At 48.8% G+C, this 19,096-nt stretch overlaps 1 protein-coding gene across 1 annotated transcript in view; it reads right to left on the bottom strand.

Annotated features, from left to right (window-relative positions):
* The window catches only part of USP42 (ubiquitin specific peptidase 42), a 37,957-nt gene extending 29,884 nt beyond the window's left edge, over window positions 1–8,073 (bottom strand). Inside the window, exons 1-3 of the mRNA XM_087816997.1 lie at window positions 8,033–8,073; window positions 3,674–3,923; window positions 1,114–1,314 (exon numbers count right to left, since the gene is read on the bottom strand). Of these exons, the coding sequence (XP_087673123.1) occupies window positions 1,114–1,314; window positions 3,674–3,914 (442 nt within the window). The 5' untranslated portion in view covers window positions 3,915–3,923; window positions 8,033–8,073. The remainder of the gene's footprint in view (window positions 1–1,113; window positions 1,315–3,673; window positions 3,924–8,032) is intronic.
* Between the last annotated feature and the right edge of the window lie 11,023 nt (window positions 8,074–19,096).

The raw sequence follows: 19,096 nt of genomic DNA, 5'->3' as shown, positions 1-19,096 counted from the left end.
ACTGCCAATAGCATAAAGACAGGCACCTAATTCTGGACACCAGGAGCTTCTGAATTTTTGTCCTGGTCCTTTCTCTTGCCGTTCAGGCACCAGGGCTGGGTTTTCATCCACATCCTACTTTCATTTAGCACAAAACTGATGGGAAAACTGTCTGTAGGGAGTGAATTATGGACTTAGAAAGGGAGAGAATGTTCATTCTGTAATTTAAAACCCTTTGGCACAGCAAACACCTCTAGGCAGTGAGACTCTAGGTGATTTTCCTCTGGTTTCTTTAAATTTTCTGTACTTTCCAAATTCTTTACAAGCATTATTTTGCTCTTTGGGGGAAAAAAAACGGTTTTAAAAGAACCAGTTTAAATTCTCCATTAAGAACTATTCAAAAAGAAACCAAGGGGCTTTTTTTCCACCCTGATAATTAATGAAGAGCCATCTGAACATACACAAGCAAATCTGAGGCTTAATGTAGATCAAAGAACAGGGAGATTTCATCTGCAAAGGTTGAAGGATATTTACAATATGTGTAGAAGGTCAAAACCTCAAAAAACAGATACGTTCTAAATTCTGAATTTCACTAGTCACACACTGAGTTGGCTTTCACCTAATTAAGGACCGTAATATGTTTTGACTGATTTCCTGCCCTTTAGGTTGAAAACTGAGCTCTCACACGTGGAAGGGAAAGTCCTGTATGAATTTCCAGGAGGCTGGGCAGTAATGAGAGTTCCTCTCCACTAGGGCTCATAAGCCTGTAAATGAATCAAGCACAGGATGGTCTCCAGAAGAGGCAGGATTTTTAATCCTGCTTGTCCCCAGCTGTTGGTGACAGACATTTGTGTCACATTTTTTAGCAAGTACAGAAAGCCAGCAGAGGGTTCAGAAATGCCAAAAGCTGATAAAATATGTCTCTTTTTAAATAAATTCACAGGTTGAATTAGGTGCAAAATGCTTCTTTCACAACCTGAATACAAATATTCCTGCACAGTTTCTAAAAGAATAAACCAACTGCTCAGTGAACACAGAATTCTTGCCTCAATTCCTCCCCTTCACTCACAGAAAATATGAAAGTAGGTTAGTATACCACAACGGGACACACATAACCTAACACAGGACACTTACACGTCTTGGAGTGTTCGTGCGATAGCATGTAATTGGCGAGAGGTGGTGTGTACGTTAAGCACTGCAGTGCTGCATTGGCGAAACAGGTATTGCCCAAATTCTGGAGCCCAGCTCCAACTCTATGAGTTTGTTGCCACTTAAGACAAATCTTCTCAGATGGGAAAAGAACTTTTTGTGGAGGAGCAATGCCATCACCTAGGGCTAGAAAAATAAAGAACAAATATTTAAAAATAAAGCTTTGCACACTTCTGCAGCTAAATACATAGCAACACATCACACTTGAATCTGATGATTCTAAATCTTATTACCAGCTAACCAGAAATACAGGGGAGAAAGGCAGATCTCAGAATGTAGGAAACTCTACATGACTTGGTTTCTTCAAATTGCAAGGACAATGGGGGATAGGAGTTACAAAATAAAAGAAACTTAAAAGACATACACCAAATGCAAAGTGCAGACCTTGTCTGGGTGTTGCTCCCAACAGTCAACTTTTTTAAAAAATTGTATGACAATGGGAAATTTTTAACATTGACTGGATTAAAATAAAACTGTTTTAATTTTTAGAAAGAATTTATATCTGCACACTAAAATATTTATAGGTGAAATATGAAGTCTTGGATTTGCTTTAAAATGACGGGTAGTGGGGAGAGGAGTAAGTGGGTGGAGGTATAATTGGCCATGAGTTAATAAATGTCAAAGTTGACTGATGGGTTCATGAGAGTTTATTATAATTACTCTCCCTTTTACATCTATTTAAAAATTTTTACAATAAAAAAATTAAAAACAACACAGTAAAAAGTGAAGGATGAGTGGACTCTATAGCATTTGCTTAGATGCTTACACTCAGTGCCACCACCACCACTTCCTGAGTCTTCACTGTCTGTTGGAGATGGTAGTGATGTCATCCCCATTTTACCAGTAAGGAAACGGGCCAGGAACTCAGGCTTTTGGGCACCACTATATTCACTTGTAAGTATACTATACATGCTATAAGAGAGATTTTTATCTATTTTTAAGACCTATAAACAGATTGCTAATGCCAATATTCCAATAGCCAACAGGACTCTGGTGAAGCTCAAAAAAAAATTTATTTAGGAAAGCTCAAACTCATCTATAGCAGGCTACTTTTTCAAAAGTTTGCCAGACCAGCCAGTGTGGCTCATTGTTGAGCAGTGACCTAGGATCCAGATCTCGCTTTGATTCCCAGTCAGGGCACATGCCTGGGTTTCGGGCTCCATCCTTAGTGGGGAGCATGCAGGAGGCAGCTGATCAATGACTCACCATTGATGTCTCTCTCTCTCTCTCTCCCCCCTCCCTCTCTCTGAAATCAGTAAAGATATATTTTTTAAAAATAAGTCTGCCAGTTCCTTGGTACTACCAAACACTGAGATGCCCAATAGATGGTCCTCTCCTTTAAGAGATATTACTGATGTAAGTATGCGAAGATAGGCTTCAGCTTGGTGGGGAATGGAGAGCAAAATGAGGAAAAGAGAGATGAGTCTGTAAAGAGTAGAACAAAGCCCGGCCGGGCATGGCTCAGCGGTTGAGCATCAACCTAGGATCCAGGCAATCGGGGTTCGATTCCCACTCAGGGCACATGCCCGGGTTGCGGGCTCAACCAATGACTTTCTCATCACTGATGTTTCTATCTCTCTCTCTCCCTCTCCCTTCCTCTCTGTGAAATCAATAAAGATATATTTAAAAAAAAAAAAAAAGTAGAACAAAGACCCCCAAAGAGCAGGGGAGATGAAGTGAACGAAGTCCTGAACGAGAGAGGAGCCCCAGCGGCAGGGGTGTGTGAGATGATGTCCTGTAGGAAAGTCTTATTGCTGAAGGTCTTGAAACTTCTATGTGTAACATTCAATTCAATTGTTTTGTGAAATAAACTTTCCCCCACTCAAAACACCCTCATCAAATCACACCACTCACCCCCATACCACAACAGCACAGCTACTAAAAGGACTCAAAACAATGTATGGGCCAAGTTATTTGAAGCCAGACCATGTTCTAAGTAGGAACTAACCTATTCTCTGCATTTCTAAGCTTCCAAATCCAAAAGTCTTAGAAGTACCAACTGGAGCGTTGCCTTATTTAACTGGATGAATTTTAACAAATGTAACATTTACACTATCTGCTCTCTTTCAAAGAGCTTTATTTATTACAGATGAGCTTAACTGGCAAACAACAAAAAACTACTACAGTATTTTTTAAAACATCTTTAAATTTTTAAAAGACAGACATCTACTTAAGGAACTATAGTTAATTGACAAATTAACAAAATGCTTGCCCATCTCAATTCTCACCAAGATAAAGTTTACCCTTCAACAAATTAGAAATAAAAAAACTACTAATATCATAGTAACTAGAAACAATCTACCTCGTCATGACATGTTAATCAGGAATAAGCAGCGGAGGAGAATGAAGCCATCATAACGTAACTCGGCTGGCCACTCGGGCAGCGGCGATCTATTGTGCAAAATAATTCCCCTCTGAAACTACCAACCCAATGACAGCATTTACACAGGAGTCTCTTGGAGTCATTCTGTCTTTTAAAAAGTACCTTGATCCTTTTGCGGTGATGGTTTTGACTTATCGGGCACAGATGAACTTGAATAAACTACAGCACCAGGTACTGGTCCTAAAGAAAGTGTGTGACTTGAAACATCATTTAGTGAAGACACAGCACCCCAGCTGGCAGAGCCTGCATCCATGTCTCCAGGTGAGACCGCCTCCGAGCTGCCAGGCTGATTCTGATAGGCTGACGGGTCTGAAGATTCAGAAGCTTTGTCAACTATGGTCATTGTTCAACTCTGCAAAAGAGGAAAAGCATACATTTGTCTCATAAGCTCAGAAAAGTAATCTACTTAGTCTACCATTAGATCTCGGGAAGTTAGTCTAGCCATTTTTAATTATTTTCAAACAAATGATCCAAATATAAAAGCAACAGTATTTTTTCACTTTGTAATTGCTTCCTTGGGACATTGTGCTACTCTGAACATATCAACGATTTTTAATTACAGATCCTTCGATGAAATATTTGATGTTACCTTGTTGTTCTACTCCATGCCTCTTAAAACTCTGATATTTCAATTTATAATCAGGTACCTCAATTTCCAATTATATACATTTACCAAGTACCCATATTTTTCTCTCTCTATTGCTTAAAACTGGAATGTGAAATGCGCTAATTGCATGGGACTCAATTTTCAATCCATATTAATTCCTCAGGGAGAAGTCTCAGCTACACAAAGAGAACATCTAGCTTTAATTTTGAGCATAAAGTCCAAAAGATGTTGTTTGAAATGAATGGCATTAAAGTACAGGAAGACTTACCTCTGAAGCACATTTTTCTAAAGAGACTCATCTATTTGGTATATATGACTTCTTAAATGAAACCCGTAAGACATTGCTGACATCAAACTTGAACACGAATACATGTTATAAAAGTACTCAATTATAATTTTCTCTTTGAGTCCTATCTTAAAATCGTAGGACTACCATAATGTAGCATCTTTTATGTGCTGGGCATTGGGTTAATCGCTGAACATACATTAACTTATTTAATTTTCATAATGGACCTATGAGAGATTGGACAGAATCCACAGGGTCTATAAACCCAAACTAGGCAGCAACTGGGACAAGGCACCAAAGTCCAACATTTCTGGCTGGGCTCCTTCTGGCTACACCAACCTGGTCAATAGAACGTTTAAGAATGTTTCTGAAATTGTCTAGTAGCAGCCAAGTCTGATATGGCACTGCTCTGCAGATAATCCTTCAGGTGTGCCCTGACTGCCCCCTGCACCACATCCCCCTAACACCCAGCCTGGGCACTGCCTGACCTAGGAACCTCTGCAGACACTCCCCACAGGCCTTTCCCACCTGCTCTCTCTGGGCTCTGCACATGCTGCTCCTGGTTAGCTAGCTCTCCTCCATCCTCCCACCTCCAGCCACTTAACACTTCCACTGCTCAGCTGAGAATTCACTTCCTCCCGGACACTTTGACAACCTCCTTCCCCAAGACTGGGCTAGAGCCCCTCCTACAGGCCCCCAGCGCCCCTGGGCTGATTCATACAGCAGCGTTTCAGCACCTACTGCACCACAGGTTCCCTGTGTGCTCGGTCATGTTCTTACTTGTAACCCTGACCCCACATACAGAAAGCTCTCCATCCGCGTGTTGAACCAATGAATGAATTCTGGAGATACAAAGTAACCAGTGTTTGCTTTAGTACCAGTTTGTGCTGAGTGATTTATATACAATATCTCACTTAATCCTTTAAAAACTGAAGTAGGAACAACCTTTAAAACTTGTTTTAAAAATATTCAATACAGAAAGAGGATAATAAATATCCATGTACATGCCACCTCAACAACAGTTACAATGCACTGTCTGCTCACAAGTTTTTTAAAAGCCTCAAAATTTTGTTAATATTTTAAACTAAGGCAATGATTACCCCCTCCCCAAAAAGGATAACCTTAAAAAACTTTTTGGACTCTTACATAAAAACCAGAAGAGTAGAGATTATTTAGATCTTAATGAAATAAAAACTGAACTGAAATTTTAAGTCAACCTAAGACACTGAGAAAAAGAGAAAACTAAAAACAAAACAAAACAAAACAAAAAAGGTACTGGATCTTCATTCAGGAAGAAAACTTGAGCCATATTATCCAAAGAAAATTCACACTTTCCTCGTCAAAGACTCCACAGAAATTACGAAACGGTGTGGAGACGAGAGTAAGAGAACAAGTGAGGAAGAGGAAGGGAAGGAGGAAAAGCAAGAGAGCCAAACGGCGATAAGGAAAGGCTTACTTACAGTGATGTTAAACAGCAAAAACCTTGATTTTCCCTGTATAGACACCCCTTCAGGACAACCGTTAACAAACGACCAAGTAAAATCATTTTATTGGCTCAACTGCCTTTTTTGAGGGGAGGGTGGGGCACTTATATATATTTTTTTAAAAAAAGGAATGCATACAATTCAGTCATCAATAACCACACAGCATTATAATTTTGGGGAAACAAACCAAAACCATCCATTCGTCTTCATTTGTACATTCAGCCAATGAATTCTTCCCCTACAACCATCAGGCATCCGACTAAATCCCATCAGCTGCAGAGAGAAAGGCTGTCTGGAAGCCAGGCAGCGCCGTGCAGGACCCAGGATGCACACCCTCACTGCTCTTGACTCTCAGCGAAGCTTCGCAACATCTCTGTTACAAATCTCAGGACATTTAAGCAACTACTTCAGCGAAAAGTTAAAATTGCTCTCAACATGTTCTGGTGATATACAAAAAGTTACAAAAGCATGCTTGGAAAAAAAAAAAAAGCAAGTACTGGCATCCATCAGGCTGGATGTGTGTGGAGGAATGAGACAAACTGGCTTCGCCAGGGTTTCCTTAGCTTTTATTCAAAAGTCTTAAAATTCTAGGTCTCTTGTATGGTATTTCTCCTTTAGTATTTCTCCCAAATACCAGAATGCACTATTCTTTCTGAATTTTTAATACGAATACGCTATTTAAACATCAAGGTTCTCCACATGCCCTGAGGTAGCATCAACACCCGCAACAAGAAACTGTTACCCTCCGCTTCTTCATAGACAATGTAACCCACGTTCCTGCACTTGCTTCAGAAAGGCATCACCTCGGTTTTGGTTATTTTTAAGACAACGAAACAACTAAGCCTTAAACCTTTACAAAAACACAGGGCAGACTTGATTCAATGACATAGAAAAGAAAGCGAAACTGACCTTAAGTAAAAACAAATAAGTGAAACTGATTATTCCCTACTCCCTAATGCATTCTGAATGAATTAATAGCCCAAAGAGCAGGATTCTGTTGAAAATTTACAACTCTTAAAAAACAAACACGTGAGTCTCCACAAAAACGTATGAGAACCTGTAACACCGCTGTTGCCTTGAAAAGGAGGCGTTAACCCGTTTTCCAACCCGTTTTAGTGCATTCGCTCTAAAATAACCAACGTGTTTCCCATAAACCAGCCAGCCCCGAGGCCTTCCTGAGTGGAAGCTGTTCGACAAAAGTAACCTCAGCTGCATTTATTACGAGGGTCAAGTCCTGCGCCGTAAAACTTCCGTCCCGTCCAGCTTTCATCTCGGGCATCTGAAGCCCATCTCCTCCCGACCCCAGGTGGGCTGGCTCCGCCCGTCCCGAGGACAGAGCACGAGCGGGACCCGCACGCTCGCTCCGGGGACGCGCCGCCCGCCGGCCCCCGCTCTGCCCCGGAGGCGCCCGCGCAGCCCGCGGCCGGCGTGGGGAGCGCGGGGCTCGGCGGGGCGGCCGGGCGGCCGGGGCCCGCGAGGGCGGACCGGCGCGGCCGGCGGCCGGCCGAGGGGCGCCCGGGTGGGAAAGTTTGTATCTTCTGGGGCGGGATGGGGGCGGGGAGGCGAGTCCCCGGCTCCGGGGGGCGCCCGGGGGCGGGAGGCGGCAGCCACGCGGGGGGCGGCGGGCGGGCAGAGGACGCCGGCTCCGCGGCCGGCACACGCCCACCCCGGGCAAACCCACGCCGGCCAGGCCGCCCCGCAGCCGCCCGCCGGGCCCGGCCCCCGGGCCGAGGGGGCGGCCTGGGCCGGGTGGGGGTGGGAGGGCAGTGTCCATGGCAACCAGGGGGTCCGGCCTCCCGGCGCAGCCCGGCTCCCGGGGCGCCTCGCCGCCGCCGCCGCCGCCGCGGCCGCCGCCCCCTCCCCAGCGGCCTGGCTCGGCCGGCGCTGGCGGCGCTGCCACCGGGGCGGCGGGGTCCCGGGCGGCCCGCGGCGGCGGCGGAGGGGGCGGCGGGCGAGGGGCCGCGCCAGCCCCCGGCGGGCCGCGCCGGTTGAGGGGCGGCCGGGCCAGCTGCGGCCGAGGCGAGCGGAGCGCCCCGCGGGCCCCACGCCGGCCAGCGGCGGGCGGGAAGGAGGCGGGAGCTTACCTGACCCGGCTCGGCGCTCGCTCCATCCCCCTCGGCCGCCGCCGCCGCCGCCGCCGCCGCACACAGCCCAGCCGCCCGGCGGGGGACAATGACGTGCCTCCATCCGGGCACCGCCGCCGCCGCCTCCGGGTCAGCGCCGCGCCCGCCGCGCCCCGCCGGGCCGCCAGGGGGCGCGCCGAGGCTGCGTCCGCGCCCGCCGCCGCCCAGGGGCCGTCGCACAAGAGGCGCGGCGCGCAGTTAACGGGCCGGGCGAGCGCGGGAGGGGCCGTCGCCAAAGCGCCGCGGGCGCAGGCGGGCGCAGGCGGGCGCGCGCGTCCCTGGAGCGCCGGGCGCCGCGCAGCAGCGCGCTGATTGGCCGGGCGGGGCCGCGCGGGGTCCTTCCCGTGAGCGGGCGGCGGCGGCGGCGGCGCGGGGCGGGCCCGGGTCTCCAGCCGCGTCTGCCCCGGGTCCTGCCCGCGCGGGTGCGCGCTGGCGCGGGCTTCCTGGGCCCCCAAACGGACGCGGCTCCGGAAAACCTCTCTCGTGCGCTTCTCCGCCGCGACGGCGCCGGACCCAGCGCTGCGCCCGGGCCGGCCTCGCGCGCGGCGCCCCGGGGCGCGGATGGAGTCTGGGAGAAGGGCCGAGCGGGGCCATCGCGGGCTCATGGCGGGGCCGAGCACCCCCAGCGTTCGGGGGCGCTAGGCCCGCGCTCGCTCCCGAGGGCCAGATGCGCACTTGCAGCTTCGTGGGGGGGGGTCTGCCCCGCGGGGACCGGGGCGCTGCCTCCTCGCGTCTCCCCTCCCCGCTGCGCCCCCTGCCTTGGTTACGGACCCGGGGCCTCCCGCACCGGCCGGGCCCCTCGCCCTCCCTCCTCGCGCTACTAGCCCCGTATCTCCAAGTCCGGTCCGCCCGGCCCTCCTCCCCGGGGCGCCCTTTCTCCCCCGGGCCCGTCCCCGCCGCCTCCCTCCGGGCGCGTCCCTTCTCGTCTCCGCTCCCTTTCAGCCTTCAGGCTGCTGCATGATCTTCCCCAAACACAGGCCAGACGCGGCTCCGGGGCTCAGAGCCTGCAGCCACCTTCTTGGCCCACAGAAAAGTCTTAAAAAAAAAAAAAGCCTTCGCTTGGTACAGGAGGCTCCAGTTGCCTTTCCTCTCTCTGTGTCCCAGCCATAGCAGACTTTCCCCTACAAACACCCCACTCCTGCATCTGCCTGTAGAAATCCTACCCTGGGTCTCTCCCCTGAAGCCCTGCTAGAGCCCCCCCCCATCAGAATCTCGCTACCCCCCGCCACACACACACATCGCATGTATCTTTTGTGGTAGCAGTTCTTTCACTGTTATGGAAAGAAAGCATTGATGTGATAAAATATCAGTTGTGTGTGTGGAGCAGAACCCTGGAGCACTTTGAGGACATAAAAGAGGAAAGGTGGGGCCCGGCCTGGTAGCTCAGTTGGTTAGAGCATCATCCCCCATAGGCCAAGGTTTCGGGCTGGATCCCTAGGTCAGGGCTCATAAGAATTAACCAATGGATGCATCAGTCAGTGGAACAACAAGTCGATGTTTCTCTCTCCCTCACTCTCAAATAAATAAATGAAAATTTTAAGGGAAATGGTGGGTTTCAAACCTCCAAAATGCTGTGCCCACTTTGGGAATTAACACCACAACTTGCCTTCTGATGTAGAACGGTGATGAAATTTCACCTTCACAGCCCTTTCAGCACCATTAAGAGATCTGCAAGGACAGGCCAGCCATAGGGATAGCCTCCGTAACTTGCTTGCCTTTTCCAAATGACTTTCAGATGATTCCATACAGAATGAGAAGGAATTAAACAGCAAAATCCTCATGTTCACCTGAGCTTTATGGTATCGCAGGTGCTTGCTTTCTAATGCTTCACACTAGGAGTTTGGCTTCTGACTTTGTTTTCCATTTCACATTCTATTGAAAAACTGCCCCTGCAACCAGCCTTTTCATAGAGCCTGAGTGACTTGGGTAAAAAAAAAATCCCTTAACATGCTCCACCCAGAACAGGCTCTTGGAGGAGGGGATGGGATGCCCTCTCTCTGAAATCAATAAAGATATATTTTTTTAAAAACTCCACAAACACATTCCAGCCTTTGGCTGAAACCATAAGCAATCTTGCCCCAGAAATTCCTTCTCCTCCAGACAAAAGCTTAATCCAAAGTGAATGTTGTTAGAAGATTTTACTTTGCCTCTAACAAGCTGTGTGACCTACAGCAATTACTCAGCCAGTTGACTTTGCCACAATTATCTAGATGCTAAGGGCAAATTGACCCTAAGTGCCCCACCACGGAATCCGGATAATTACATGATCCGAGAGCAAAAGGTGTCACAGGGATAAATTAGACTTTCCGAGGACCTCCAGGCACTTAGGAAGCCTGCAGTAGGCCTGGTAATGCCCTACCCAGATCCTCCTATTGGCCGACGCACCCTTCCCCCGCCCAGCTGCTCCGAGTGTCGGCAGATAAAAACTCACAGCTGCCACTTCTCCTGACAACTGTTCTTGGCCGCTGGGGAGCTGCTCCGTGGGGAGGTTAACCACACCCACCTCCCCCTTGCAGCCTACAGCAATGGCTCACCAACTGGGTTAAAAAAGACCTTGCCTCAAGTTGTGACCAGTCTTGCGCAGTTCATGCTCCAGAGCTCCAGTGGGACCAGAACGAAGCTCTTCCCCCACTGAGGCTACAACCTTGCTGAACTCCTTTCCCTGTCCTCTCCCTTCATTCCCTTTCTCCGGGGACGTCTCCCTCAGTGGGTCACGCGCACCTGAATTCTGTCTCAAAACCTGCTCCCTCCCAGGCAGCCTGGCTTAAGACAGTTACCAGGAATGATCGGAAGGCAGCTACCAGTCCAAGGATAGGATTCGGGTGATAGGTGGGACTCGGATAGCTTCCTGACGGTGTCAGGCTCCCACCTGGGGGGGGGGGATGGTAGAAGGGGATGGGTTGGCTTAGTCACTCTCTCCGGTGTTTGAGGCTGTGGGGGGAATAGCAATGAAAAGAACTGTGGAATCGGGTGGCCACTGATGCTTTCAAGAGGAAAAGAACAGGCTCCGGGCAATGAGTCATTGATGCAAAGCAAAGCATAGAAGCCCGAGAGCCTCCTGGGCAGCCTGTTGTGACCATCACCTGCAGGCTGAGGACAGGCAGTTCTGAGGACAGGCTCAAGTTTGTTTAAAAGGAGAACATTAGAAACAGTTGACTCCTCAGCCCTGGTCCGTCACCTACACAAAAATCAAGGCTCTGATAAAGAAGAGGTGGGACCCTGAGCGAGGCTGGGGACGAGAGTCTAACCACAGGACAATGTCAGACTCCTCGGAACCACCTGGGCCTGCTCACGTCGTGGCCCACTCGCACTCCAATAGGAAGACTGTGCAGAAGCCACACGGGCGGCAGGTCCCTACAAGACAACGCTTTCTCCAGGACCTGCCCATGACCCTCCCGGCCACTAGCCCGTCTCTAGGGTTAGCGAGGCCTGCTGGGGAAGGTTAGGAAAGAGGAGCTGCACGTGGAAGGAGCTGCGGGACCTGGCTAATATACACCAGCAGGACTGTAAATACGCCTGAAAATGGATCCCAAAGGGGAGGAGTGGGGGAGGGTTTGTCAATATGGGAACGCTCCCCGAGTGGGCCACTTCGGATGCACCGGTTTGGGCAGGAGTCAGTGAAAGGAATGAGCCACATTAACTGAAGTTGAGATGCCATGATTTCCAGTGGCGGGAGGGACCAACAGGCTCAGGGACGTGAACATGCTGGGGTGGATACTAGCAGCCGACTATATTCCGCGACAAGGCCTGGAAGACACCGTTTACCAAGGCTACGGGCGGCAGGCGCACTACCAGCTTTGTTGAGAAAGTCAGTGGCGGCTGTCATCTGTGGCCGGGCCTGACGATAGGGGATGGGCTCTCCAGGAACAAGGGGTGGAGAATGGGAGGCTGGAGGGACAGAGGCTGGGTGCCAGCATTTACTCACCAGAGGCAAGGTGGCATGACTGCTGTAGTGGGTGGCAGGGTCAGAGTGGCAGAGAGGGACACCTGACTTGCAGAGATCCGTGGAGATGGCTGACAGAACAAGGGGCAAGACAGATGGGCAATCAACAAAGGCATAATATATATAATCCAATGATACGTATGTAAACATGTAAAACCTGGATGTGCAGAAGACTGAGGTGTGCCGTCCCAGGGGAAAGTCACAGTCTCCTGCCCGGGTTCCTTACCTGAGACAGCTCTCAGATCCAAAACACCCACTCAGTAAAAGAGAAGCCAGATTCACGGCAAGTGTACACAGTAGTGACTCTCCGAATCGTTTCCCAAAGAGACCTCTGGCCATTTGATTTACTCGGGAACCATACACTGGGAAAGAGGAATACTCAGATATTTCATGGCTATTGGATACAAAGTCCAAGTTAATGCGGATGGTTGGGGCCCCGAGGCATCCCCAGGGCTCCCTTTTTGCTAAAGGAATATGAACAGAGAGGGTCAAGGAATTCCCTACGCCCCTCAGCGGGTCTGTTGGGACCCTAGTGGCCATTTCCCTGGTTCCCAAATGTAATACCCAAATGGTCTTACTTAGCAGTTGGCAGAATCCCCGCACTGGTTCCTTGACTTACCGCAGACTGCGAGCTGTTGTAGTAGACAAAGCCATGTGGAAGCCTGACACTGCCCTCTCTGGCCAAGGGAGTAACTGTTGGGGGCATGGCCCAGAATCCTGCCAGGCCCAGTTGTAGGGGATGCAGGGCTGTGGTCTCTATCCTGCGCCCACTTAATTCACTAGCCCGACCACTGCAAAAAGTGGCTGGATCCTGACAACGGACTACCGCAGACGTAGCCATCAAGAACTCGCCTGGCACCGGCTGAACCCTGCCACTCCCCGCTCCGTCCCTTGGAGTCCTCACCCGTAACTCAATTGAGGAACACTCAGAATATCAGTGAGTCCTTGCTCTGAGCCCCTCTGAGCAAACATAAACCGAGCCCCTTACCTCTTACAGTTTGTACCCCAAATCACTGTGAACAAAGAAGAAATACTATAAACACACACACACAATTAGACTAGTCGCAAAGCATATTCAAAAGAAGTACCTACCATATCTTGCCACAAAAAGGAAAAAAAAGGGGGGGGGGAGAAAAAAAGTAAAAGAGTATGTAGGTTCCACTGTCAGAGTGCTGGGAGGAAAGCAGCAGTCGGCTGGCCCGCCGCCTGGGCCGAGACCCCGTCACACAGCGCGCTGGTCGGGGCGGGCGGCGAGGCACACGCCCCAGCTCCAGCTCCTACGTATTAGTGGGCTCTTTGGGTCGTTCTGTGGACTCTCATGAAATGAAAGTCTTATTTAATGCATCAGAGGCAACTTTATTGCAATGGATCAAATGGACAACCGTTCCCACCAACCTAACATAAAACACTAAAGCTGGAGAGGTTTCAAGGAAGGATAGATTTGCTTTTCTGAGGACCACTGTCTCCTCCGAAGGAGGTCGGAGACCACGGCTCACCAAATCTTAGACCTAGCTTATTTTTAGGTGACAGATCCCAAGCCACTCCTTTATGTATTGCCAAAATAGCAATGTAGAACCCGAAACGAGCCGTGCATGGGAGATAACTGCGCCTACTTTCCAGAAACCGTTTTGTTTGGGATACAGAGTTAAGCCTAATTAGTTATCTCACATCCAGACAATGTTCCAAATGAGGGCGGCAAAGCTCGGGAGGCAGTGGGCGGATTTAACGCTGAAGCACAAGCCACTCAGGCAAAGATTTTTACCAAGTGGTGACACTTGAAATGGGTCCTTGAGGACTGAATGGAATTTTTTTCCAGGCAAATCAAGGATAAGAAGGGGATGCCAGGGTTTCAGGAGCAAAGGACACTTAGAAGCCAGTATTCTAAGAAATCTGTTGCCCTTGGAAATGTGCAAAAATGAAGACGGGTAACACAGCTGGTAACAAGGAGAAGGTTCGGCATGAAGACTGATTCAGTGGACTTAGGGTTTCAAAGGAGAAAGGAGAAACTCAGAGAGGTATAGCTCTAACTGGCTGGTTGAGCCTGTAAGGGAAACGTCACTTCCAAGTTTAAATCACAGAAACCCATACTTGTCCAATTCATGAACAATAATGGACGCTATCCTGAGTAATGATTAAACATTGTCCTGGAACTCTGCCCCCCGCCACCACCATCAAAACAAGGTATTTCCATCCGAATGAAGACAAACTTAATTCATTGGCATATTATACATCTATTTGAAAAAAGAAAATACGTGAGACACATTTAAGAGTTTTCAGGAAAGTGGCTAGTGGCTGATTAAAATGCAAATATTAAAAAAAAAATTCACCCAGCCGGGCGTGGCTCAGCAGTTGAGTGTTGACCTAGGATCCAGGTGACCAGGGTTCGATTTCCCATCAGGGTGCATGCCCGGGGTTGTGGGCTCGATCAATGACTCTCATCATTGATGTTTCTGTTTCTCTCTCTCCCTCTCCTTTCCTCTCTCTGAAATCAATAAAGATATATTAAAAAAAAAAAAGATTAAAAAAGTCAATTGAATGTAAATTTACCTAATGCCAGTGAATTTACCTATACACTTGAAAATGGTTAAAATGATAAATTTCATCGATATTTTACCACAATAAAAATGTCCATTGAAGTCTATATACCAGCAATATCTAATTAGAAAAATAATCTTAATCACGAGAGCTAAAACAAAATGCTAAGGAACAAATAATACATGTGAAAAACACGCAGCAAGAGAGGCTTTCTGAATAAAGAGTTTTACTTCAATTTGTATTTTATTTTTTAATGTATCTTTACTGATTTCAGAGAGAGGAAAGGAGAGGGAGAGAGAGAGAGAAACATCAATGATGAGAGAGTCATTGATCAGCTGCCTCCTGCACGCCCCCGACTGGGGATCAAGCCCACAACCCGGGCGTGTGCCCTGACTGGGAATCGAACCCTGATCGCCTGGATCCTAGGTCGAAGCTCAACAGCTGAGCCATGCCCGGCCGGGCTACTTCAATTTGTAAAGATTTTAAGTAAAACTGATCTCAAAAGAGATTCTTTCTGGCACTTAATAAAGTGCCCATAGGATGAAAATTAAAATAAGTTTACAAATGCAAAACAGTTCATCCTTAAAGGACTCCTGTGGCACTTCCTAAAAGGTTTTGAATGTTCACCTGGGAAATAAAGCCACTTATTAATACACTCAGTGCTTAGCCTCATGTAGCTCCTTTCTCTGGAAACAGTTCACATTTCATTCAGCAAATATCCACCTGGCATCTATTTTGCTAGTCAGGGACAGAGAAACGGGTCCAAAGCATCCCTGCCCTCTGTCAGCTCTCAGGACATTTGTGTTAAGCAGTCGAGCAAGTAATGACAATATTCCAGAAGGGAAGAGTGGGAGAAAACAACATAATGGGGGGCAGATAAGAAGGAGGGGGACATTCAGAGAGGGTTTCCCTGCGGAACGCACCTTGAGATTGAACCCTGCGAAGTGAGTGGCCATGAACAAGGTGAAATGATGACTGGGACAACTCAGAGAGGAGAGACTCGGAGGCAGAGACGGCCAGAGAAAACCAAGGGAGGAAAGGAAAACTTAATGTCTAATTCACCTTGATGAGTATTTGAAGGAAACACTTCACAACTTTATCAGAAAAAGGTCACAACATATGCGCTGAACAAGGTAAAGGATGCCAAGGAAGAGACTGCCACCCGACTCAGAGTCCCCCTGCTCTGAAAGATGACCATCAATGTTTGAGAGTTGACTCCAGTTCTTACTAGAGTTTACAAATGATAATATGAATCATTGTTGTTAACAGTTAAATAGAAGGAATTATGTGCCAGACATTACTTCTAAAGATTTATACACGTTAACTTTCTTTAAAAAAAAAAAAAAAAAGCTTATTTAAAAAGTTACAGAGGTAGAAGTGAGCTGAGGAGTGAGCCAGCTGAGCTGCGTGGGCTCAGAGAACAAGTCACAGAGGCAAAGAAGGGCCCTTGGAGCTCAGGAGACAGAGAGAGGCAAGCAAGAGGCGGCTGTGGAAGGGGGTTGGAAAAGGCGCGGGTGTGCTCCTTGTTTAATTCTTTCTCTTTTCTTTTTTAAATACGTTTTTTATTGATTTTAGAGAGAGAACAAGGGAGATGGAGAGAAACATCCATTGGCTGCCTCCTGCATGCCGTCTCCTGGGGATCGAACCTGAAACCCGGGCATATGCTCCGACTGGGAATCGAACCTGCAGCCTCTTGGTGCGCAGGACAGCACTCAACCAACTGAGCCACACTGGCCAGGGCAACTTGTTACATTCTTGCAACTGCTGCATGAAGTAAGTTCTACAGGCATTTCCATTTTATAGACGAGTTAGCTGAGGCAAAGAGAGGTCAACTTGCTCAAGATCGCACACGCGAATAAGCGACAGAATCCCCGTTCTTAATGCGCCACGCCAGTGCCGTACAGAGGAACTCTCTGCAGTGACGATAAAAGCCCGGTGCTGTCTAACAGAGTAACCACTAGTGACATGCGGCGCGTAAGCACTTGAGATATGGCTTGATGTGCCCGAGCAACTAGCTGTGGCAGGCTGGCCCTGTGTTGGGGCTCCTTCAGCACTTAGCCAGGCTGTTTACAGCTCTGCCTTAGCCTTCGCTTCCTGCTGGTGCAGAACCTAAAGGCCGGGGCGGTGAAAGCTTGTGGTCTTCTGTGGGGATACATATATGTGAATATCTAAAATATACATGTACATGTATGTACACGTGCACATATAAATTGGGTTTGTGCATATATAATTGTATGTATATATGGTGTGTATGTATATGCACATACATTCATGTGTGTGCATGCGAATATATGTGTGTGCATATATTTATATGTATACACATGTGTATATGTTACATGTTTATATAGGTATATGTACGTATTTATGTATGTACACACACGTCCCCACTAAAATACTTATGTCTCAGAGCTCGCGTTTTATTGTATTACGGTATGGTATTTTACGCAACGGAAGTTGCTGATACATATAGGTGCGTATTAATATAAAAATCAGGAGGACACGCGACAGATAAACTGCTTACTTCCGGGCAGGGGAGAAAGACCGAGGCGAGAGGTCACGGTCAGCCGGGACCTTCGGCCTTCTGGGGACAGCCGGGAGCGGAGCCCGAGGCCGACCGGGGCGTGGCGCGCTCCGGGCCCCGCCACCCCGCCGCCCGGGACCCGCCCCGGAGGCCACCGCCGGCCGCCCGGGACCCGCCCCCGAGGCCGCCGGCGCAGGGGGTGTGTCCGGGCGCCGGGACCCTACAGCCTTCCCTCCCGGAAGGGGCGGGGCTGGCGACAGGGCCCGCCCCCTACCGCCGCTCGCGGAAAGGCAGGGGCGGGACTTCCGCTTCCGGGGAGCTACTTCCGGACTTGGCGGCGGTAGTGGGCTGGCGGAGTAGTGCGGCCCGAGGGAGGTGCTGGGGGCCCGCTCCCGGGCCCAGAGGGGGCGACGCGGCGGGGGGCGACCCAGCGAGGGCCGTGCCCGCCACCGTCCTCGCGGCGGAGGACTCGGACCGCAGGCGGGACGGCGAGGGGCCGGGGTTGGGTGTCTGCAGAGGCCGAGGGGGCGGCCTGTGGACCCCGAGCGGGGCTTTGGAGGGTGTGCGCGCAGCTCACCTCGGTTGAGCGTCGACGAGAAAAGCCGCGACCGTCGGAAAACCCTCTCGCCTCGAAGCGGGGGAACGAGGGGCGTGAGAGGAGGGCGCTCCGCCAGTCCCGCAGTTACTCCGGTTCGGGCGGGGACGCTCCGCGCGCGGCGGCTAGAATGAGGCCTCGCAGGAGCGGCGGCCGGACACGGTTCCGGAGAGCGCGCCGTGGGTGCGCCGGTGCGCTCCTCCCCGCCGCGGCCGCGCGAGGTTAGGCCTGGAAGGATCTTCTCTGCGAGAAAACCGAGACACAGGTTACATATGTTTCGTTTAAAATCGCAGCTTGCAGTGGTGGGATTCCCTGAAAACATGACACCGGGCACAGGGGTCATTTTCCGCTAGTCGTTTGTAATATTAACACGCGGGAGACACCGAAGTCCCCGTCCGCTGGGGCCAGGGCTAGACTAACTGTGGAATAGCCGGGGACGGAATACTGTTGTCATAGTAACGTGGACAGCTCCCCGGGGACGTAGGGGTTGGTTGGTTTTTTTTTTTCTTTTTTTGGTGTGGTCAGAAAAATGTCTATGTATTCTTTGTATAATAAAATTTATTTGCTTTATATAATATAAAAATTAATTTTAAAAGTTGACTGAAAGTTACATTTTTGTCCTTTGTGCACCCAGTCTGATAGAAATGGCATTTGAATAACTTGAGAAATAAAATCCAGCATTAAGGAGTGACGAAGGTTTGAGGGTTATGAGAATATGAGCATAAAAAGAAGGCCTTTTCAGAGAATCCCAAAAGAGAACATTAAAAAGTAATTTTAAACAGTGCAGTGTTTCATTGTTTAGTCTCGGGGGGGCTTAAAAAAATGTTACCCTAAAACTGCTCTAGGTTTACCTTACAAGCGCAAGTTGGATGGAAACTCAGAGGCATTAAGTAATATTAAGTACTTTTTCACATATGCACCCGGCTATTTTAGTTGAAATATTTTATAGCACAACTTTAGAAAATGGTAATTATTACTTATAGTCATTTTTATCAATATTAATGATTTGCTAAAAATCACTGTATAATTTTGTAGCCCTGTATAAAAATTGTTAAACTTAAAAAGTTTCTAACATCTCTTGCACATTACTCTGGGGTTGAGGCCCCAGAATTGAAAACGGTAAGTCCAGAGATTGAAATGGGAGTGACCCACTCTTAATTGGTAGTGACCCCTATGAAATTGCCATTTAAAATGTGTCAGCTGACCTAAGGAACATCAAGAAACAATTTGAAAAAAAAGAGAGAAATGATTTGGGATTGGGATCCCTTAGTTATTCACCTTATTCTGGAAAGTAAAGAGGAAAGCAGAAAGAGAGATGCTCACCTGAAAAGTTCCTTTATATCTGGGACTTCCCTTCATACCATGGGCAAGACCCCATTAGTAAGGGTTCTAGTCCTGATGACGTCACAACTGTTGCTTGGCAGCCAGTCA

This window comes from Miniopterus natalensis, chromosome 4, assembly GCF_054644295.1.
Source record: "Miniopterus natalensis isolate mMinNat1 chromosome 4, mMinNat1.hap1, whole genome shotgun sequence".
Classification (NCBI taxonomy): Eukaryota; Metazoa; Chordata; class Mammalia; order Chiroptera; family Miniopteridae; genus Miniopterus; species Miniopterus natalensis.
This window is presented reverse-complemented; position numbering and strand designations above follow the sequence as displayed.